The sequence below is a fragment of the Chanos chanos genome, chromosome 12, assembly GCF_902362185.1.
Source record: "Chanos chanos chromosome 12, fChaCha1.1, whole genome shotgun sequence".
Taxonomy (NCBI): domain Eukaryota; kingdom Metazoa; phylum Chordata; class Actinopteri; order Gonorynchiformes; family Chanidae; genus Chanos; species Chanos chanos.
Window position 1 is genome coordinate 11,636,951 of NC_044506.1, and position 23,460 is coordinate 11,660,410.

A 23,460-nucleotide genomic window follows, 5' to 3' on the forward strand; every position below is an offset into this window, starting at 1 on the left:
TTTACTTTCTAGTGATGACAGTCCATTTCAAACTGGATTAGTGGATGAGGGCAACATAAGACAGCTAATCTCCGACTCCAGTCATCTCCTGAATTTGCTGAACTATTGAGATGCTGTCTAAAAGTTCATGCTCTATCTACTTCTGTCTGACAGAATTGATTACAAGGTGAAAAGTTGTCAAACACTCACTGCTCTTTGTCACCACAAAATGCAACATACACAGGCAGCTTTCGGGTGAGTTTTCAATTAGCTTTAAAAACAAAAGCAGTTGGCTCGTTATAAGAAATCATGATTTGACTTGTTGATAGACTTTGATGGCAGTGAAATGGATACAGTAAATAACCCACGCTACATATATTTCTTAGGACATGTCTACATATCTACATATCTACATTCACTATTCACTATGTTTATAATATATATATATATATATATATATATATATATATATATATATATATATATATATATATATATATTTATATATACATGTGTGTGTTTTCCACATGATATACGCGCACACACACGCGCACACACAAACGCACACACACAGACAGCTGAGGAATTTTATATGTTGAACGTGAGCTGAGCCTTAGTTTGTGGATGGAAGTAACTCCAGGTGGTGTTTACCTGCACACATTATTCTTTATGCAGTCATGATGGGCCAGTGTAGGCACTGATATGCAGTCGTGATAAAGTTTGTCACCCAATGAAACATCATGCTCGTTTTTATATTCCCCGAGGGTCCCACAGCCGTTCATAGACCTCTGTATTTTACTGTCATAAATGGGATGTGTCAAAACCGCGAGCTCTAAGCAGATCAAACCCACGTTTACCGGCGCTGAGTAGCTGTGTAGAGCAATGAAGCACAAGACACCGCTGATCCGCTTGCGACGGGCCCATAGATTACCGCACATAATGCCCAGTCAGATATACTGAGTCTTTTCAACAAGTTTAAATAGGCCTAATGCGTATGTAATCCTAAATTATATATGGACACTAATTACATGAATATTGTTAGTGTGTCTGGGGATGATAATTTAGAAAAGCACTCACATGTCCCTTACTCTTTATATGTTCCACAAATGCCTTCACATCTGACAACAGTGTTCCTTTTGTGGACATACTTGCGTTTTTTTTGTTGGTTTTTTTGCCTTGTTAAGCGTACATTTGGTAGCTTTAGTATTCATGTAATTGTAAGATAAGTGATTTTGACATTGTGTCTTTTCTTCTCAGCATACACACTTGTAATTAAGATACTTACCATGTTTGCTGAAAATCGTATTGTTTTATTGACTTCTTGACTGACAAATTGCCAATATAATGTTAGTTACCATCTCCCCCGGGCACCGTAACTGCGGTGCAGGATCAAAGGGTGTGCTGATGCTAACGTAACCGTTCGAAGTATTCTTTAAATAAGTTATTGAAATTTTAGACTCAGAATATTTTAATATTTATTAGGTTATTACTTCAATGTTTTACAGTCTGTATGTATGATATTGTTTACACTTCCTCATGTATTCCCGAATCTCCACATTTACTGACTGGCTTCATTTGATTGGAGTTATGCTTTAAATTTCAGCGCACCCCTTTTTAAACTAAGCAGTATATTCCAAATGTATGAAAGGAGCCCAATAGGTCTCTGGTAGTTCAGTATGTAGAACTGTGCTGCTACTGCTGATAGGCAAAGAATGCAACCCAGTGAAATGGTTTCTTGCTGGCCAATATATATATATATATATGTGAATAGCTCTTGCCCTGCGATGGACTGGCGACCTGTCCAGGGTGTTTCCCCGCCTTTCGCCCTATGTGCGCTGGGATAGGCTCCAGCACCCCCCGCAACCCTAATCAGGATAAGCGGCTTAGATAATGAGTGAGAGTGAGTGAGTGAATAGCTCTTTGAATGAGTCAGTTAATTTGCCTTTGACTTTTTACTGCCTATGATCCTGGCTGGCTTCATTCCTGTCAAAAATAAATATATGGTATAAATATATGGTATATCCCTATTGTTATTCTTATTTTTATTTCTATTTTAATTTTTATTACTACACACGTGCACATGTCACATGGGGCCATATTTGTGCATTTTTCACTAATTTTCCTCCAGGTATCACTTACAAAAAAATAATCGACCTTCATTAGTGTGCAAAGATGTATTTTCAAAAACTTCACATGACGTATCAATGGATGTGTCACAGGAAATGACTAAAAACTGCATGTTGCCCTGAAGCAACATTATGTTATAATGGAATCACTTTGTAGTGTGTGTGTGTGTGTGTGTGTGTGTGTGTGCATGTGTGTGGGTGTAATAAAGTGTAAAAATGTTCAATGTCATGTTACAATAATGTGTATAGATCCAGTTAGCACATACAGAATGTGAATTATTTTAGTAATAATAGCTGTGTATTATCACTTGATCCAAAGAGAAGCATGTTTGTTGAGAAACGAATTGGTTGGTAAATAGGTTTTTACCAGTAGTTGATAATAATTTCTTTTTCTCTCCTTCTTTCTTTCTTTTTTTAATATATATTTGAAAGAACAAACAGTGTATGGGCAGTACTGTACTTTACAAGCCTTCAGAACCAGTTGCATCTTTCACTCAAGGCCTCTGCATGCTTGTTCAGAGCAAGGCTTTTGAAGAATACTCAAGCCACTCATGAAGGGCATAGATTCAGCCTGTAATGAAGGGAAAAACTTTAACAAATTGAAAATAAAAACAAACAAACAAACAAATAAATAAACATTTTCAAAGCAAAGAAAAGGCCATTTTTTTTTATCATTGCATATGTTGTGAAAGCCCATCAGAGAGCACTGTGGACAAAACCGCAGGTGCAATGCATAGCTCCTGAGTGCATCAGTCCTTCAACCTGGCTATCAAAGTGACCAGTTTTTAGGAAAAGTGGGCAGGATCATTAGCATAGCAGTGTCCTGTTATGGCAGACAGTACAGTAATGTTGCTACTGCATTTCTTTGTATTTTAGCTGGTATATGACAAGGCTACAACTTCCAGTTTGAGCATGAGAGAGAGAGAGAGAGAGAGCATTTGTGTTGAGTTAAAATAATCTTCTCAAAAGAAGTATGGACAATAGAGCTGTCCAAAAAGTTTGCTTTGAGAGAGATTTTCCAAGTGATCAACAAAGCAGACAGAGGCCCTGAGTCAATATTAAGATGAATTTGACTAATCACTGATGTCCAGAGGTTAAGAGCCATGGCTTAACCACACAAATAAAAGAACGACCTCCATTGTCAGAGGCAGCTGCAGCTCCACTTGGGCTTTGTTCTTATCTTATCATAATTTACACCATCTGTGCTTTCTCAGTTATTGTAATGCAAACACATATTTGCTAAAATGAAGGGCACGGTGAACTGGCAATGGACCGGCGACCTGTCCACATTGTTTCACCCAGTGAGCGGTGGGTGAAACATCCCGCGACGCTAATTATGATAAGCGGCCTGGGAAACGAATAAAGAGAATACATATGCCCCCCCCCCCCCCCCCCCCCCCCCAAAAAAAAAAACATTAATAAAAACCATGTAGGTTAAAGTCTTGCATCTGTCTGTGTCTCATCGGGAGCTTGACACGGTGGAAAAGATATGAAAGCAAAACGATGTTTGAGATGAGCCTCTTCCCTTTCATGTCGTTGTTTGCATTTGTATTTTGCTCCATATTGCGAGATGGCTACAGCAGACTAAGAGACAGGCTTCAGAGACTTGTGCAGAATACCTGAGACAGGGGCAATGCATAAAGTGTGATTATTCAAGGTAAAACGGCTGGGAAATGTCATGGCAGCCTCCCGAGGAATGCCAATGAAGACAGGCAGTAAACCAAAGCTTGAGAATGTAGATTCACAATCAGGAGGCATGCACAGGAGTCATCTATAGCTCCTCTGTCTGTCAGCACATGCCTCCCCGTCTCTCCCATAAGATCAGAGTGTGACATTACACACATGTACACACACACACACACACACACACACACACACACACACACAGACACACACACACACACACATTCTGCCTGCTACTCGTGCCTCTCGTATGTATCCTGCTGTCATGAGACTGAAGGAGTTCTGCGGAGGATGTTATTTACTCTAGATTTCCCTCTGAAATCATGCTACTCCGTGTATTCCAATTTACTTATTTGCTGAATGTATATTACACTGATCACAATTTGAGTCTCTTAAAGCAGCTATCTCATTCAAGTTCCTTACTACAATACATTTGGTGACTGATATTTGGTAACTGATGCATATCAAATCTTTATTTTACACTGAGGGATGATAGCTTTGACAAAACAACAACAACAACAACAACAACAACAACAACAACAACAAACATATTGCATCAAACTCTAATATCTTGTTTCCATTTCCTGTAGCTTCTACTTCATGTCTGAATGCTTTATGTGTTTCTGAGTTGAAAAGCACTGAGCTAAATGTTATTCTCTCTCCTCCTTACAGTGACCTGTCCAATGAATGAGGTTCTCACAGCGTCCACGGGCGTGATTCTGAGCCAGTCGCCAGGCAGTGGCTTCCCACACTTTGAGTCATGTTCCTGGGTGGTTAAGGTGGAGCCCGGCTACAACATCTCCTTGACCATCGAACACTTTCAGACCAGCAGACAGTTTGATGAACTCGAGATCTATGATGGTATGTGGAGCATTCCAATTAAATGATCAAACGTCCAGATCATTAATTTTGTGCTGGATCTAGGAGTCAAAGCATTTATGAATTTCAAAAGCAGGAAATCCTCATAAAAAAGTGAGTGGAATGATTGGAGGATGGAAAAGGTCGTTATTTTGTATAGCGATTAGGTGGATCTGATGAAGTGAAACTCAGATATGGAAGGTAAAAGAGCAAAATTCCTCAAGAGTATTAAACATGAATGTTTTCATAGGAAGATGTATTACAGGCGAAGCAAACATTATTTATCATCTTTCTCTGGTCCAATTACTGACACATACCATCCAGACTACCCTGATCTATACAGCAGGAACGACAGTTGGGAAAAGGGCAACAAGGAAGAATGATGTCTTTTCACACAGGTCACAGGGTGATGGGTCAACATGCTGTCAACATGCCGAAATTGCTTTAGCCTTTTGGGGTCTCATAGGGGCGCCTGGAAGGTCGGCGACCATGCTGAAGAGCGAAGGGCTTCCTTTCACAGTGAGATTATAGAAACGGGATTACGGGCCAACGGGGCTCAGCACGCACTTATGGAGGGTCACGGCATTTGAGATATCACTTAAGGTCGACACAAAGCAAATGAGAGACGGAGACACCCAATCCTACAGAGAAGAATCCGCTTCAGTCGGCGCACTCAGTTTTTAGATCATTGTCCTTATCTAAACATATATACATCTCATAGAAACACATATATTCACATTTTATAGTATATATAGTAGTATATATTTTATAGTATATATAGATCCCCAGGATTGTGTTAAAGATTAATGATAATGATATCTGTACGCGTAGTTTTATTCTCAGGTGTGGAGAAGAGAGAGAGAGAGAGAGAGAAAGAGAAGAAGGTAGAACAGGCTGTCATTGCTATGGTTTTGCTTCACCACGTCGCTCTGCGCCACTCATTCTTGTTTCGGCGGTTGACAAAGCACCTCTGCTCATGTGTACATTTGCATATCATTTTGGGCTCAGTGCGTGCCTCTCTGGAGGGGCTCCGACGTACTCGCTGCTGATTACCACGTTTCATCTTCCATCTCGCAGCCCAGGGCTGCCAAAGTGAGCGTGCTACAGATGCTGCCGCTCACCTCGCCGCACGACACAGCCCATACACTAGCTGTCAGCGCTACTGCTATGTTAGAACGATGTTCGGCACAGAGATGTCCGCGTCACGAGCTGGCTTCAGCTAAAATCTCGGCTTCCTAACGGAGTTCGGTTCGGGGAAATATTCAGCTGTGTTGAAAATGCTGCGGGTGCATTCTGTCAAAGTGAGACAACGTCAGTCAGCGTTAACTGGGACAAGTCCAAAGGCAGATGTTTTGACAGTTGTGAATATGTTGGGAGGGTGTTAGTGGTAACACTGGCAATGGCGAATTTAGGCACAATCTAATCAAGTGTGCTTGTTCTTGAACTCCTGATAGTGTAAGTAGCAAGAGTTATGGGAATGACTTTGTTTGAAATGTCAATGAATGTTAGTACCTTCAGGTATGGATCACTTTCCACCTTATTAATAGGGCATACCTTCTAAAAGTTTCAATAAGTCTTTCTTTTTCTTTTTTTATTTCTTTTTTTTTCTTTACTATTTTATGTTGGCCAATTATGTAACCGCACAATTATTCAGCCACACATTTATGACTTGGTTGTGCCAAAACCTATTTTTAACCTTTTCTTCTTCTCTGTTTTCAGGTCCTTCCAGACAGAGCAATTTACTCATTACCCTAAGTGGGAACTACTCTTCTCCTCTCAGCATTACCAGTACCTCCAATAAGGTCTTTTTGCACTGGTCATTTGACCATACTTCCAGTCACAAGGGCTTTCGCATTCGCTACTCAGGTGAGCACCTGTGCATTCCACTGTCTAGCTCTGACACTTCTGTATATTCCCACTGCCTCGGATGACGGAGAATGCTTAACGCTTAGGTTTTGGCGTAATTCTGCCTGAGTTATTGCTCTGCAAACATTTAAGTTTTTTTTGCTCGTGATTCTTATCAACAGCACTTTTCTGAAATGACTAATCACCGACGTCTCTCTCTCACCAGGGTCCTTCCTCCCCGGCCACTTGTTTAGTGTGTTTTTCTACCTTTCTGCACATGATGGATTTTTGATTTTGGGATCAGTGACAGACTGGTTTAGTGATACCCCTGCTCTAGTTCCACTCTTCAATATGGGCCCACCTTCTGTGGCAATACCTTAGTGAGAGGCAAACAGATGGCGAGACAGATTCAAAGCTTTGTACCGTTTTCTTTATCAATCCATCTTTTATCTCCATGGACTGGTTCTCCATCACCAACTGTAGCGAGTTCTCTCTCTCTCTCTCTCTCTCTCTCTCTCTCTCTCTCTCTCTCTCTCTCTCTCTCTCTCTAGCTCTTTCACTCTCTTCTTTTGCCATTCTTCTTTTTTTCTTCTGCCTTCCCACTTGTAAATATGTTAACTGTGGTGAGTGAGTGACTATGATTGGTATGGGGCAGAGAGAGAGAGAGAGGAAAAGGGAGGGAAAAGACTGATAGCTAGAGAAATTCAGAAACCCTCTGAGATACATAACGGTAGCATAGGGATTTGTTTTCATTTTGACTTTATTGAATACGTGGCTTGGACTCTCGCTGGTTGTCAAAATAAGAGAGTAAAGCGTATCTTGCTAACACACACTGTATATGCTACAAGTGAAGCCCGAATTCCCTCTTAATCCGCCCACATTCCAAGCTTTCACTGGCCACCAAACGTTGCCAGTCGTGACTGTTTCAGAGGGATCAGCCCATGTGAAAAAAATTAAGTCACACAAAGTGAAAACGTACACCTGCCATGTACTGTACAATTTTACTGTCTGTAGGGGGTTCTGCTTAATGCTGTACAGTGGATATCAGTTGTAAATTTCCAAACTGGTCCTCAATTCACGATATCTCAGTATGAATGAGAGGTTCTGGCGACATTCCCATTTTCCACCTCGGATGTACAGTTTGTTGGAGAGCCCCACCACTCATAAAACTGGAAGTATATCCCACTGTTAGACTGCGATAAGTTTTTTTTTTTTTTCTTCATAAGGTAGCTCTATCTTGTTGTCTGCGTGGTACTAAAAGCATCTGCTCCTTGAGGGAATTGTAGTAGTCAGTAGTCAGTAGAATTAGCATTTTTATGGAGGTGTAATGTGGCCATAGTTATTAAACATAATGGATAGACGCATGACTTTCCCTGCCTTGCGTCCTGGCTCACCTTTACCCCACCCAAAGTCTTCCTTTATGCCTCTCTGTCCCGTATCGTTTCAGTCATCAGGTCTCTCATTCCTGACCTGCGCCGCAGGCTTATTCACAGAAATTCAGCCAGGGCCTATTGTGCTTTGAGACACCAGATTCTTCTAGATATGCCGTACATCATCTCTGAGGCTGGCTCTTCATATCAAAAGCTTCTGACTTGTTGCTCCAATCTGAATTACATTTGCTCTAAAGCGGAGAAAATATTTCCGAAATACGTACACGAGCAGATTCTGGGCTTATTTTGAATCCATCAGTTTTATGGTCTCCTCAAGCCTCCTCTGTTCAGTCGAGCGTGTCCTCTCTAATCAATTTCTCCTCTGTTATGTGCAGTATTTTTTTATCTATTTTTTTTTTTATGGGGTGCTTTGCCCAAAATTGCATAAATGTTCACTTGTGCCTAAATTTCAAGCAATAAAACTATGCATTCAAGCAGTCGATTTTCACAAAACAGAGCAGAAACATGCTTAGTTACATCTTTTTTTTTCTGTCTTAACAGCGGCTTACTGCAGCCCTCCTGACCCTCCGATGAATGGCTCAGTGCATAGCCAGACAGGCAATAAGCTAGGCAGCACCTTGCGCTTCAGTTGTGACCAGGGTTTCCGCCTGATTGGCCAGAGCAGTGCCACCTGTACCCGCACCCCACAGGGCATCTACCAATGGAATGCTCCTGTGCCGCTGTGCCAAGGTGAGTGCAGACTGTATATTCAGACCAACAACTGACAGACTGGTGACCGTTTTGTAATGCCAGTTCTCCTTTTTTTTTTTTATTTTCTCCTTCCCTTCCATTTTCAAGGTCTGTCTTTAAAAAAGCATTGTTCTGTTTTCTGGTTACGCCAACCAGAAGTGATTTCGCATTCTGTCATTGTCTAAGGCTTGGCTGTGTCTGTCAAACTGCTCGTCTCAACAAATGAGAAAGCTATGAGCCATAGCTCTTAGACTTTTGCTAATGTGGCGTCCGACAGGAGACTGTCTTCAGATGGCGGCAGTTACCGTGCCGTCACTGCTGTCGGCCATTTTGGGTCCCTGAGCCGCATCACGTTTTGCAGACTGCTGAGGCTTTGTCTAATGAGGAGAATTAAATCTCCTTATTCAGTTGAAGTGTTCCTCACGACATACACATCAGAGAACTCACTCTGGAGTATTAGAGTACAAATAACACACACTTCTGTATCTTGCAGATCATTCCTTTCCTACCTTGGATGTCCATGAATATTAATCAGAGCTGTTATATTTTTAACACGATCAATAATGTATATATACTGTACATATATGTGTGTGTGTGTGTGTGTGTGTGTGTGTTACAGTCTTGTTAAACGGTGAATAATAATGAGAGCTGGGAACTGACCGAGAGCGGTCATGCTGTCATAACTCTGTTCCCACTGAATGTGACATGACAGACATAATAATCAGCTCCTCCTCCCCCTCCACAAAAAAAAAAAAAAAAAAAGTGTGATTTTGTTCAGTTGTTGTGGTTCACGCAACATATGCAGTGCATTGGGATTCATAGAGAGAGCTAAGATCAACTCTCACAGCAGCTGGTAGTATTTCTAAGAAGCATAAAAGGCATAATCCTCATTTTGAGTTTGGCCTGTTTTTTTTTTTTTTTAACTGCTTGTATTTAAGTAGGCACAGAAAGGGGTGTGGGGTAATGTTTGCTTGGTCACTGTGTGGTGGTTTTTGAAGAATGTGAGCTGACAGACATTGTTTACTGAGTAACACACTGCATGCAGATGATTGTTATAATGCAGTCTCTTCTTTCAGTGAAAAGTTCCTTGTATTTTATGAACCAAAACCAACATTTCAAAGGATGAGATTTTAACTGTCTCCTTTGTATTTTAAGTGAAATATTTTGTATGAGCTACATTTTGGAGAAAGCAGGCTGTGCACTTGCAAAACAAAGGAACAAACAAACAAACAAAGGGACAAAAAAAACCCCCAAAAAACATTATCTTCCCACCATTTTTTGTATAATGTTGTCCAGTGCCTCTGCACGCTTGAACAGAATGCACCTTAAAACTTGTGGGCAACAGCTTCATGTTCCGAAAGAAATCATCCTAATTGGGCCCTTCTCATCCTTATGTGCTGTGTGCAATCTTGCTGTAGTATCTGAATGCATGGATGCAAAAATTTTCAACAGAAATATGGAGCAGTAAAAAAAAAAAAAAAAAAAAGTTCCCGAGTGTTCCTTTCTCCTCATTGTAAATGTGCTGCTATGTAATTTTGTATAATGCTTTATGCTTACTTTATTATTTCCTTTCTTATTTCCTTTCTTTCTTTCTTTCTTTCTTTCTTTCTTTCTTTCTTTCTTTCTTTCTTTCTTTCTCTCTCTCTCTCTCTCTCTCTCTCTCTCTCTCTCTCTCTCTCTCTTTCTTCCTCAGTGGTGTCCTGTGGGATGCCAGCGGCTCCTGTGAATGGTAGTGTAGCTGGTCAGGACTTCACTCTGGGTTCCCGGGCAGTATTCCAGTGTAACCCAGGCTTCCGATTGGCCAGTCCCCTGCCCTCCTCAATCATTTGCCAGGAGAATGGAAGGTGGAGCACTTCAGAAGCCCCACCCCGTTGTATCCGTAGGTTCACAATTTTAATTTGGGTATTATTGCCTGTCAAAATAAGTGTATCTTATTTTAACCTCGGACCTTAGTCTCAGTTCAAAGTTTATGAAGGAAAAGTATATAAGCAAGTGAAGGAGACTATGCCAGTACATTTATACTGTTATATATACTTAAATGTGTGTTAATTAAACATAAATATTTGATGAAGCTGGATGAATGTGGATGAAGCTATATTTTCACCTCTGACTCCTCCATAGCTGTGACCTGTCCTGATATTGGCCATTCAGCTGTGGATCATGGGAGATGGAGGCTTATTTATGGCATGCAGAACCAGTATGAGGCCATGATGATGCTGACGTGTGACCCCGGATACTTTTATAAGGGTCAAAGGGTCATCCGTTGCCAGGCCAACAGCACATGGGATTATCCAGAGCCCAGGCCTGCCTGTGAAAGTCAGTTCACCTTTGAATTATTAAATAGTTATTGAGAATCTTGTGTATTCCCCATTAGAATGTTTATGTTAATGTGCTAAATGTTTTAAGCTTAGTGTGCAGCTTTGTATAAAACACCCTCAGTTTGTAATTCGATCAATAGAACCGGTATTAAAGGATATTTAGAACTGAGAATAAAATAATAGAACTCAGAATGAAAGGATATTTCATGAAGAGAGGCAAGTAAACCGAATCCATTTTAAATGCAACACTAACTATAGTCCTGAAAGTCACTTTATTTATTCATTTATTTATTTATTTTGCTTGTTTGTTTGTTTGTTTGTTTGTTTGTTTTAAACGTGACACAGTTATCTCCTGTGGAGATCTTGGCACTCCCCCTAACGGGAACAAGATTGGCACACTGACAGTGTACGGAGCTACGGCCATTTTCTCTTGTAACACGGGCTACACTTTAGTTGGGTCTAGGGTCAGAGAATGCATGTCCAACGGGCTTTGGAGTGGAACTGAAGTTCAGTGTCTCGGTAAGACATTCACGGTTTATCCACTGTCCGCTCTTCATCTGTGTTATCTGCTATTCAGGCAGTCCAAAACCCTGAATAAGTGTCTCTTTTTTGTTTGTTTGTTTGTGTTGGCATGTTGTCTTCTTTAGCTGGACACTGTGGCACTCCTGACCCCATAGTGAATGGTCAGATCATCGGAGAAAATTATAACTACAGAGGGAGTGTGGTTTACCAGTGTAACCCTGGTTTTAGACTCATTGGTGTGTCCGTACGAATCTGCGAGCAGGATCATCGCTGGTCTGGAAAGACCCCCGTTTGTGTCCGTATGTATCTGTTGGCTTTTCACTACCTTCGATCTTATAAAACGCTATATTTGACTCCTTTGGGCAGGTATTGCTGCATGTTTTGATAAATAAACTGCTAGACATGTCTGTTTGACTACTACGACTACTTGTCCTCTAACTCTGTCACATTGCTCTCTAGCTATCACTTGTGGACATCCAGGAAACCCTGCGAATGGTATCACCCAGGGCACAGAGTTCAACCTGAATGACATTGTGCGTTTTGTCTGCAACACGGGCTATGTGCTTCAGGGCGCGGTCAAGTCCCATTGTCAGCCTAACGGCCAGTGGAGCAATGCCCTGCCCAAGTGTAAAAGTAAGTAAGAGCGCGTGTGTGTGTGTGTGTGTGTGTGTCTGTGTGTGTCTGTTACTAGAAAAGATGTCAGCCACACTGTCAAACTCGGAATGTCACGAGAAGCATTGGCTTCTCTGAGATAAAGCTGAAAGCTAACTATTAGTGAAATTGAAATAAGAGAATAAAGAGAAATCTGTTGGTTCAATTAAAATGCTTTTCGACTGTAGGAGATGAGGCCGGACACACAAGCTGTTGTTGTTTACACATGACACTATTTTCATTGTCAAAACGATATACCTGAAGTTAGCTATAGTTCTGCCAAGAGCACAGACAGACTCATGACCTTGAATGCTCTCCAGACGATTTGTTGGAACATGTGCTGTTTGAAAAATCAACCCCCCATTTGTTGGGTACGACATTTCACATTTAAGTGTGATAAGCCATTCAAGAGTGGGGGTAAAAAAAAAAAAAAAAGTGAGCGAGCTCCTTCAAGTAGGTCCCATGAAATTAGAAGGTTCCTACCACATTACGTGCTTTGACTTTTTTAAAGGCACCAGCTGAGCGATGATGACAGGCTCAGAGATGGCCTTAAGATGGGGTTATATCCCTAATGTGACAGCTGATTGGCGGAGAGCTTCAGTCAATGACAGCATGTCACATTAAAGGATTTCTCCTCTCCTCAATATGGGGTCTGTCTGAGAAGAGTTCTAGAATTCTTCAGATTAAAAAGAAAAGCAGAAATGTATTCATGAGTAATGAATGAGCCTTTGAATTGGAGTATAAAACAGAAACAGTGAGAACGCTTGGCGTAGTAGTTTTTCTAAAGGTTTGCGAGAGAATGCTGGTATGATGGAGTGTTTCTCTAAACGTTCACTGCTGTACGTCCTCACTGCATTTGACTTCAAAAGACTGTTTTTCTTGGTTGCTATGCAGTATTTGTCAGGGTAATGTAAGGGTTGGGAGGGAGTTTGTAATGAGAGGACAGGAGATGTGAATGCATAAGAAGATTAGAGCTCTCATTGTCAGATTTATCCGATTTATCATGTTAATTATAATCTCTGAGTCACATTTTCGCTCCTCTTCTTCCTCCCCTGGCTTTATTTTATAAACGCATGTTTACTTTGGCTTAGGCAAGTTAAAGTGGTCTGTTGATATCCGGCTTAGGCGGCCATCATCTCTCCGCCATCAGGGCAGATCATTAGCGGCAGGAGCAAAAGAATGGCTCCTAATGGCAGAAAAGGAGCCCATCTTTAAAAAAAAAAAAAAAACGGAAGCTGAAAGTCGCATCAATAATTCAGCAAGCACTCACAAACCCCCTCTAATCAGCACCAATTTGTGTCAGAGCGAGGTGCAAGCATCTCTAAAATGGCCTTCTAAAATCCATAGCAATGGCTCTGCTACTCTGCAAAAAAAAAAAAAAAAAAGAAAAGGGGGACTGTGGCCAAAGGATGGTAGCACAAATACGTCCATGTTGTAAAGCTCTCTCTCTCTCTCTCTCTCTCTCTCTCTGTCTCTCCCTCTCTCTTTCTCTCTCTCTCTCTCTCTCTCTCTCCCTCTCTCTCTCTCTCTCTCTCTCTCTATCACTCTATTTCTCTCTCTCCCTCTCTCTCTCTCTCTCTTTCTCTCTCTCTCTCTCACTCTCTCTCTCTCTCTCGCTCTCTCTCTCTCTCTCCCTCTCTCTGTCTCTCTCTGTCTCTGTCTCTCTCTCTCTGTCTCTCTCTCTCTATCACTCTATTTCTCTCTCTCCCTCTCTCTCTCTCTCTCTTTCTCTCTCTCTCTCTCCCTCTCTCTCTCTCTCTCTCTCTCTCTCTCTCTCTCTATCACTCTATTTCTCTCTCTCCCTCTCTCTCTCTCTCTCTTTCTCTCTCTCTCTCTCTCACTCTCTCTCTCTCTCTCGCTCTCTCTCTCTCTCTCCCTCTCTCTGTCTCTCTCTGTCTCTGTCTCTCTCTCTCTGTCTCTCTCTCTCTATCACTCTATTTCTCTCTCTCCCTCTCTCTCTCTTTCTCTCTCTCTCTCTCACTCTCTCTCTCTCTCTCTCGCTCTCTCTCTCTCTCTCCCTCTCTCTGTCTCTCTCTCTCTCTCTCTCTCTCTCTCTCTCTCTCTCTCTCTCTCTCTCTCTCTCTCTCTCTCTCTGTCACTCTATTTCTCTCAAAGCAGTCTTGACAAATTGAATAGGTGTTATAACTATGTGTGCTAGTCTTACAGTGTAAATTGGAAATGACGGCGCCACATATCAGCAACCTAGTGACGCTAATACATGAAAGGTTCCGAGCACGATTAGGCAGTTTTAGCCAATTCTTTTTCACAAGTAACTCAAGGGGCTTTTAAAGTAATTAGCACACGGTGAGTTCATTACGGTCCCACAGAGCTCAGTACAACTGCTGCTGTTGAAAATGTGGTCTCCACTCAAGAGTTTATATATTCTAGCCTTGTCCAGTAGTGGAGAGAACACATTCAGACCCTTTGTGCTCTGTGAGTCCACTTAAGTCCTTCCTGATAGCTTCACCTCTTTTCCAGTTTTTATAGTCTTTGAGTGAGTATTTATAGTCCTCATAGGTTGAAATAAAACATATGTGTAACATATTTTCCCCATATTGAGTGTGCTTGATCGAAGGGACCCTTATGTTTTCACAGTTCAGTTACTCATATCATCCAGAACAGGAGTGTCTTGACCCAACCCATCGGTGTTTAGTTTCAAAAAGCTACAAGCTGCGTGATCACGCGTATAGTAATAGATCGTTCCCTCTATATTTTCGTTCATGCCTCGTCATAAAAGGAGCTGGGCAGAAATGATGACAGTTTGAAGTAAAAAAAGCTACGACCCGCTTCAGGGAGCGGAGTGTCTCTGTAGCCCAACTCACGTCCGACAGGCAGGCTTTTAGCCACTCAGCGGAAGGGCGTCCCCTCGTTTGGATGGGCCCATCTGTCTCACCCACTCACGTCTCCATCATCGTGTCATTGCAGTATAAATAGCCAGGGTCTCTCTCTCTCTCTCTCTCTCTCTCTCTCTCTCTCTCTCTCTCTCTCTCTCTCTCTCTCTCTCTCTCTCTCTCTTTCTGTGCAAGCATTGGGTGGATAGCCTATTGATAACATCTGTCGTGAATTTTAATGCTGCTTGCGCCGACCGAGCGTGTTTTGCTCCCTGCTCCTCGTTCTCGCCAAACCAGTGCCAGCCTCTTATCCCTGATTGATTGGGAGACCGAGCCGATGCCATCTGATGTTCCACAGATGGGCATTGACGGGTTGGGGGGGTGGGGGGGTGGGAAGAGCGAATGGGAGGGGCTGGGGGGTTTGGGGGGGGCAGAGAGAACGGGCATAAGTGCGCTGCTAATTTCTGTCTGACTTCTCCATCTCACTCCTCTGCCCTCGATCACTCTCTAACTCTCCATCTGGCTGAAGCTGACATGCAAGTCCTTCTCTCTCATTGCCTTTTCTTCATTCATCTCCACTCCCAATTTATCTCTACCCAGCTCTGAAAGGAACTATTACTCCTCTCTACTTTACATGAGGATTTCTTTTCCTTGTGGGGTTAGGGAAGGGGCTTAAGAGGTTTGCTTTAGAGTTGTTGGTTGTATGATGGATCGGATGGATGGATGGATGGATGAGTGAACAGACTTATAGATCATTGAATATTTATCATTGGGTTTGTTCTCTGTTTTGTTGTGCAGTTGTGAACTGCACAGAACCAGGCCATGTGGAAAACAGTGTCAGACAAGTCCTGTCTGGTGGCCCCCATCGCTACAGTTTCCAGACCACCGTCTCTTATACCTGTAATCCAGGTTACTATCTGCTTGGCACAAGCACTCTGACCTGTCAAGGAGATGGGACTTGGGATCGCTCTCTCCCGAAGTGTCTCTGTGAGTAAATGACTTGCTCTTGTTTAAATAACAGCCCGCTCAACTCGACAGATGTTTTGTTTTTACCATTGAGTCAGTTGTGTATAGGTAAATGTTAAAGACAAAATTTCCATCTCTCTCTCTCTCTCTCTCTCTCTCTCTCTCTCTCACTCTTTCTCTTTTCCCTTCAGTGGTATTGTGTGATCGTCCCAGTGTGCCTCCATATGCCCAGATCTCTGGAGACAAGCGTACAGTGGGCTCGGTCATCCGCTTCAGCTGCATCGGCCAGCGCTCCATCGTGGGTAACACCACCCGCATGTGCCAACTGGACGGCCAGTGGAGTGGGTCTCAGCCACACTGCTCTGGTACTGACAACCCCCTATGCTCTGCTCTTCATCCACACTCCATAAGTTCCACAAGGGCAAGAGTAAATCAACACAAGCAAATATCTCAACATCTGCGTCTTAGAAGTCTGGCTTTTCAAACTGGTTTCCCTAACCCACTTCATTGCAAGATTTTTTTCTTTCTTTTTTTTTTCTTAAATCGCATCACTCTTAAGTGAAAACAGGCGCAAGAGATAGCTTGAAGAGTCTTTCTAAATGAACAGTCAATGGAATAGATGTCTGAGTGTACACCTCAAGGGTGAGCTGTGTTTCTCCTCATAAAGTGCTTTAATCTTCTCATACTGGGTGCTGGGATATGAACTCCCACATGCCCTCCAGGTTATGAGCTACTCTGGTCCACCGTAAAGACGTCAGTCCCTGGTCACCCGCACATATGCCAATGGCTCCTCATCCTGGCAGTAAAACTGCTCTGACAGTTTAATGTCACAATTCATGACATTCATATATTTCCAGATATTGCCAGCTTTCTCCATTTCTTAAGTACTCATAGACAGATCTTTTTTTTTTTTTTTTTTTCCTGCACAAAATAATTTGTTCTCTCAAAGTTAAACAACCCAGAACTGTTAGTTCTGAACCTGGGGAAAACTTCTGTTATGTTTTCAGAATCTCAAAAAAGTGATTAGACCTTCACTTTTAAGAACAGAGTTAAACCAAAGGCTGCGTTTGGGAAATGTGGAGATAATTTGAAAATGTACAAACAGAATCATTGAATTATAAGCATACCTAACAACAGATGAGTCCATGCTAGGAACAGATGATCCAGACCAAATTTGCAGTCCCAACTGTGCTCTTACCCACACTTAATTATCACCTCAACACAAGCCTCACTCATACCTCTTACTCTTTTTTCTCTAATCTAAATTATAATCTAAATTACATCACGCTTAGTTATGCCCAGAGCGCAAAACATATTTCTGTGCTTACAGTATGTTTAGTGCTCTCCGTTCCTGCAGAAATATATGTGGATGTTTTTACAGCATAAAAAAAAACATTTCTGATAATCAGAGTAAAGAAGCATATGTTATGTTGACTGTTATATTCTGTGATAGGCTTATGCCTGTGTTCATACCCCCTTGACAATTCCTGTAAGCTGTGGATTGTATAACATTTTATCGGACAATGCCTGACCAGACTATGCCATTGTTTAGATGCAACCTTAGCCAATGCTTTGGTTGAAAACATCATTAATCTCTGGTCCATGTCTGCGTCCATGTCCTCGGCTGCTGCTTTATGTATTGTTATTTTTTGTGTGTGTGTGTGTGTGTGTGTGTGTGTAATGAATCTTTTGTTGTTTCAGGGGAGTCTCACGGCCTGTGTGGTGACCCCGGTGTTCCGGTCCACGGTATTCGGCTGGGAGAAGAGTTCTCTGTTGGGAGCGTGGTGCGCTTTAGCTGTGAGCCTGGCTATGTTCTGAGAGGCTCCTCTGAACGCACCTGTTTAGCCAATGGCTCCTGGGTGGGCACCCAGCCTGAGTGTCATGGTAAGCCTCAGTCAAAGCCTCAGAAATGTCTACTGGATTAGACATTTAGACTACTGGATTAAGGCCAATTTAAACTTCTGCGTTGAATCTACGCCATAGATACGGCATAGGCTCTGCATAGCCGTGTACCCCACGCCGTAGCCCGACGCACACCTCCCCAGAAGTGTAATTACGTGTCTCGCCGACGTGCGTCAACGCTGACCGCAACAACTGTGAATGGATTGGATTGGTAGCATCATCCTCCTTCTGCCTTAGTCAGTTCAATGGTCATACACACCATCTCCTTCAACGTCTTCTGTCTCTTCTGCGTTGCAGTAATTTCAGTAAAAGTTAATGTTGTTCAACATTCGTTAGCTCCAACTCCAACATGATCTGCTCGGTTTCAGTCGCCACTGAAAAATATCTGGCCAAACAGTGAACTGAGTGCACGTTATTTTGAGAGCTCCGTTTGTTTGTCCCCCAAAGTTTAGAAACTAGTCCTTCTTTTTAACGGAAGACTTGTTTTATAGGTATTGCTGTGCAAAGACTGAATTCCAACTATTTATTCAGCACTATTCTCACCACTGTTTGTAACGCACGAAGAAATTCAACAGGCAAAGAAACCCCACCGCAAAGTAACGTTTTGAAGCTTTAATTACAGAGCGACGCAGACACACCAACGAACAAGTATAAATGTTCACAATGGCATAGGCCTCTCGCATAGGCTGCGCGTAGAGCTTATGCAGAAGTATAAATCAGCATTTAGACGTGGGAGATTCATCACCTTAGCTTGACTGTCTCTCTCTGTAGTATCTATGCTAATGTTTTCAGCCTTTATTTTTAATAATACATTTTGAACTATCCATTTTGAATTTCATTCTTTTAATAAAAACAGAGAGAAGGTAAAAAATGTTTTCTGACCATCTCTATATAGTTATGCTTTTGTATTGAGTGCAGTAGTGCTTGCAGTGTGCACATGTTTTACTCACTTCTGCATGTTCACTACAGTCCTCCAAACAAGTAGTCCATCTTGCTCAGTGAATCCCAAACAAGTATGTTAGACCCACTAGAATAGCACACTGTACAGTATGCTTTGTCTTCTCTCTCTCTCTCTCTCTCTCTCTCTCTCTCTCTCTAAGTATCCATGAAGGCACAGCAGAATGAAGCAGATGTGAAATCTAGGCAGGCAGTTACCTGGAGGAGAAAAGAGAGAGCAAAAAATGTTAGGAATTCACAAAGATGATGTCTACTGTAAACCAGATACTGAGCTGGTCAGTCATTTCAGAGAGGGTGTGTCAGAGGACCTAAAATTCTCCAGTTAGTTAGCCATGTGGAGATGCCTGACATTTTTAAGATCACTCTTTTCTTCTCCATCTAATTACTTGCCTATAATTCCAGATTTGCTTTACAGCATGCTGTATCTTCATGGATACTTAAAGTTTTTTGTGCTGTAACAACATATGTATCACACTCATGTGTGCCTGTGTGTGCGTGTGCGTGTGCGTGTGCGTGCGTGCGTGTGTGCGTGCGTGTGTGTGTGTGTGTGGTTGGGCAGGGGATTGTACTTGCAACGTTATTGATTCCACCACTAAACTATTGTTGTACATGCATGTGTGTCTAAACTTCAGAGTAGTGACAGTTCTAAGAAAAATGGTCTCTAAGAACATGTAAACATTTAAAAAATCGATAATTGCCTAAGCTCTCTCCATACATTTACATACATACATTCTAAATGCACTATAAAAACACATGGCTCTGAAGTACATTAAGATCAAGGAGACCTGAGTCCTTTGTCTGTGTCTCCATTACGATCATGCTTAAAAAAGGAAAGATAAAAAAAGGCCAAGGAGCAAAGATGTCAAAATCTATTTGGTTGACCAAGACACAGAAAAACCTAAAATGTCTGAAACAGAGATGGAAGTTCTTAATGCCGTAGCCTATTATTAAAAATTCCTCAGGAGCCTCGATGAGAATTTAATTTCCTGTGAAAAGGCTTATCAGACTAATTGATATTCCAGTCACTTTCTGTATTTCAGTAGTCAGTCAGTCCTCTTGCCCACACCACTGTCCTCCACGGCCAGGGGTGTGTGACCACCTGCTCTGCGTTGGCACGGGCCTCCGAGCGGCTCCCAGCTGCTTCACGGTGGGGCAGGGAGCTTAGTGCAGAAGAGGTCCTGTGGTAAATTTGTCTGTGAATTTGGATTCTGAAGGCCAAATGAATGAAGTGTTGAGAGGAACAGAGATGGGACCAAAGAGGGGAGCAGAGCTCATGATTAATTCAGTGTCTTGCTGTTGCCCTGCTTGTCGCTAGCTACGCCAAGAATTCAGGGATTTCATTTTTTTTTTTTTTTACCTGGTATTATAAAATCGCTTTTTTTTTTTTTTCTTTAATACTCCCAGCAGACACACACATGCGCTCAACATACGCTCTCCTCAACTCAACTGTCAATTCTCTTCTTCTCACTCTCTCTTTCTCTCTCTTTCTCTCTCTCTCTCTCTCAAGTGGTCTCTTGTGGAAACCCTGGCACTCCGAGGAACGCTCAGATTCTGTTTCACGATGGCCTGGTTTTTTCCCGCTCTATCACGTACGCCTGCCGTGAGGGTTATTACTCCACTGGACTTCTGACTCGCCACTGTACCGTCAACGGCACCTGGACTGGAGATATGCCTGAATGCACAGGTACCCGTTTTCCCCTCCTCACATCATCTCAGCTCCAAGCCTTTCGCTCTCAAAATTCGGCTGTGTCTGATGGGATTTACAGAGAGATTTTTTTTTTTGAAGAGGCGCTATGCCAAACCTCTCTGAATTTCAAATGGAATCCATAGGCTGAAAATGAATAGGTTTTTGTGTGGATAAAGCCTTTCGTTGCATTGTGGGACCGGGGCCTTGTAATGAGGGACGGCGTCTGCCCATTGTCCCGCCACCATGCACGAACCGATCAGAGGCTCCTGAGTGGCAGGACTGTGTCAGTGAGATAGAGATTAGCTGTCCTTCCCCTTAACACAAGCATGTACAAGCAGGAGTAGCCTCACTCCAGAAACACAATGGACAGAATCAGGCTCAGAGCAAAAAGGAGGACACAGACAGACATCATGGCTACAAGACAAGCTAATTTCTTTTGTACAAAGATTTTGCTGGTGTTGGCCAGACTTCAGGGACTGATACTTGACTGAACTGCTGATGTAATATAACATAAAACCAGTCTTTGTTTAAGACTGTTAAATTGAGGCAAAATGTAATATGAGCGGGAAAGAGGCTACTTAAAGTGCTTTCCTAAAACACTTCATTAGTTTAGAAGCACCATTTAGCGTGATAAAACATAACGTCTTGTCTCACTTTTTTTTTTTACGACTCCATAAGTATGAAAATGCTTTTTTTATTGTTTTGATCTTTCACAACAGAGGACAATCTGGAACTTGTGCCAATTCAGCTCAATTCATTTGTAAGATTACACCAGTCACGATGTGATCTTTACCTCCCTCCTACTTTTTCTCTCTCCTGAACATCTCTGTCTCTCCCTCCATGTGCAGTCATTAATTGTGGAGACCCAGGAGTGCCTGCTAATGGTCTTCGCCTGGGTAGTGACTTCACATATGGCCGAAGTGTCACTTTTCAGTGCTCACCTGGTTTCACCATGGATGTGGACCGTGCTTCCACTCTTGTCTGCACTAAGGACCGAACTTGGAATGGTACCAAACCCGTCTGTAAAGGTAACGAGTGACACAAGCCAAAAAATGTCATGTTTAATCCCTCTGTGATTTGGCAGAGAAATACAATCTATGAGTTTTCAGATAATGTGCACTGGTGTGTGTGTTGTTAGCCTTTCTCATTTGTTTTAGAGTTACACAAGACAAGCTGAGCATTTTCTGTTTCATTTGTTCTCTAGTTTCATCTAACAGTTTCACATCACTTCTGTAATGTAGCTGGACTGCCTCTATCAGTGTCTTAATGTAATTTATGTTCTCCTGTAGCTATTGTGTGTGGCCCTCCACCCACCATTCCTAATGGTCAGGTGATAGGCACAGACTTTCAGTGGGGCTCCAGCATTAGCTACACCTGTAACCAAGGTTACCAGCTCTCCCTGCCCACCGTCCTAACCTGCCAGGGCACGGGAAATTGGAGCGGCGAGCGACCACAGTGTTTCCGTAAGAGTCAATCTTAAAAAAAATTCACCAGATTTGTTTGCATAGTTATGTGCACTCAACTCAAAGGCTATGTTGTAATGTAGTGCAAAGCTTTGTGTCTGTGGTTTGAAGAAGCGCCACAAACGTTCGCCTGTTCAGTATAAGAAAACAAACATCCTATTAAATTTTACATGCAATATCTATTCCCTCTGTAGCTGTGTTCTGTGGGGATCCGGGCATGCCGGCCCAAGGTCGACGAGAGGATCGGGGCTTCACGTACCTCTCTTCCGTGTCCTTCTCATGCTTTCCGCCCCTGGTTTTGGTCGGCTCTCAGCGTCGGTACTGTCAGTACGACGGAACATGGAGTGGGACCCAGCCGTCATGCATAGGCAAGGCTCTTAATGTGTTGAATAATTCATATTAATAACTTTTTTTTTTTTTTTTTTTTTATTTGACCAGTAGTCTTTCTCATAATGTAAGTAATTATAATGTTAAATTAGTTTCCATACCTGAGTTTGACATTTAGACAGGAATCCTGGAGTGAAAATGTCCCCTCTGGGTTAAGGCACAGTATGGGAGCATCGCCACAGGGGATTAGGCAGCGCGGGAATCGGTTTTTTTGAATAAGTAGGCAGAAACAGGCAAAAACCATGTTAATTACAGGAAGTAAGATAACAGCTAGAACTTGCTAAGTTGTTGAATTGAAACAAAAGTCAGAAAAAATGGTCCAATCACATTCCTCCGATGTTCAGTTGTTAAATAATGCTAACCGTTACATAAACATATGGTCTGAGCTGAGACTGACTAGTTCATTTGTACAATCTTGGAAGATGTGCAGTTTTTGAAAGGTCAAAAAACAGAAGGTGCACATAATAATCCTATTAGTTTGAACACTCTGTGACTTTTATGCTGTTCCAACCATGACAACAAGGTTAGAATGTGGATCAAAAATCAAAGCAATAAACCGGAACTCTTTGTCTTAAATTATGGATCGGTAAATTGGTATATCGGCAAATAACTTATAAATCATAACTGATCTTTTTCAATTTTTTCAACTGTTGCAATTAATTTTACTCTATTACCTTGCTATCACTTATATTCTTTTTGCCATGTATCATTATATGGACAGTTTTTGTAAAAAGGTTTATTAGTACATATATAACTGAGTTATAACTGAGTTTGTAACTGAATAGTACTGACTATAGGTATTCTGTTAGATGTGATGAGGAGAATGGCTGAAATGAAATGGGCAGCTATGATGTATCCACATGCACTGAATCTGATATTAAGTCAACCAGTTTAACTGAGCATGTTTTGGTTGCATTGTGACGCTATGTTCAAAGATATTCAGGCTTGCTGTTTCGAGATACAGTTAAACTAAAACTGTGAATGCCACACATAAGTATTGTGAGGCAAAGGTTTAATGGGATTTAAATCAGTGTAATGGATTATAATGGCTTTGGGTTTTGTATTCCAGATCCCAGTCACACCAGCTGTATTGATCCCGGCACACCCACCTATGGACATCAGAACAACACACAGGGTTACCAGGTACAGACTTACTACTGATAGT

At 42.0% G+C, this 23,460-nt stretch overlaps 1 protein-coding gene across 1 annotated transcript in view; it reads left to right on the forward strand.

Annotated features, from left to right (window-relative positions):
* Window positions 1–23,460, forward strand: part of csmd2 (CUB and Sushi multiple domains 2) — a 206,639-nt gene that overhangs the window by 176,679 nt on the left and 6,500 nt on the right. Inside the window, exons 47-62 of the mRNA XM_030789534.1 lie at window positions 4,461–4,649; window positions 6,366–6,512; window positions 8,423–8,611; window positions 10,305–10,490; window positions 10,733–10,927; window positions 11,275–11,448; window positions 11,577–11,750; window positions 11,911–12,084; window positions 15,732–15,920; window positions 16,091–16,264; window positions 17,601–17,783; window positions 20,266–20,442; window positions 21,294–21,473; window positions 21,735–21,908; window positions 22,103–22,276; window positions 23,365–23,438. Of these exons, the coding sequence (XP_030645394.1) occupies window positions 4,461–4,649; window positions 6,366–6,512; window positions 8,423–8,611; window positions 10,305–10,490; window positions 10,733–10,927; window positions 11,275–11,448; window positions 11,577–11,750; window positions 11,911–12,084; window positions 15,732–15,920; window positions 16,091–16,264; window positions 17,601–17,783; window positions 20,266–20,442; window positions 21,294–21,473; window positions 21,735–21,908; window positions 22,103–22,276; window positions 23,365–23,438 (2,753 nt within the window). The remainder of the gene's footprint in view (window positions 1–4,460; window positions 4,650–6,365; window positions 6,513–8,422; window positions 8,612–10,304; window positions 10,491–10,732; window positions 10,928–11,274; window positions 11,449–11,576; window positions 11,751–11,910; window positions 12,085–15,731; window positions 15,921–16,090; window positions 16,265–17,600; window positions 17,784–20,265; window positions 20,443–21,293; window positions 21,474–21,734; window positions 21,909–22,102; window positions 22,277–23,364; window positions 23,439–23,460) is intronic.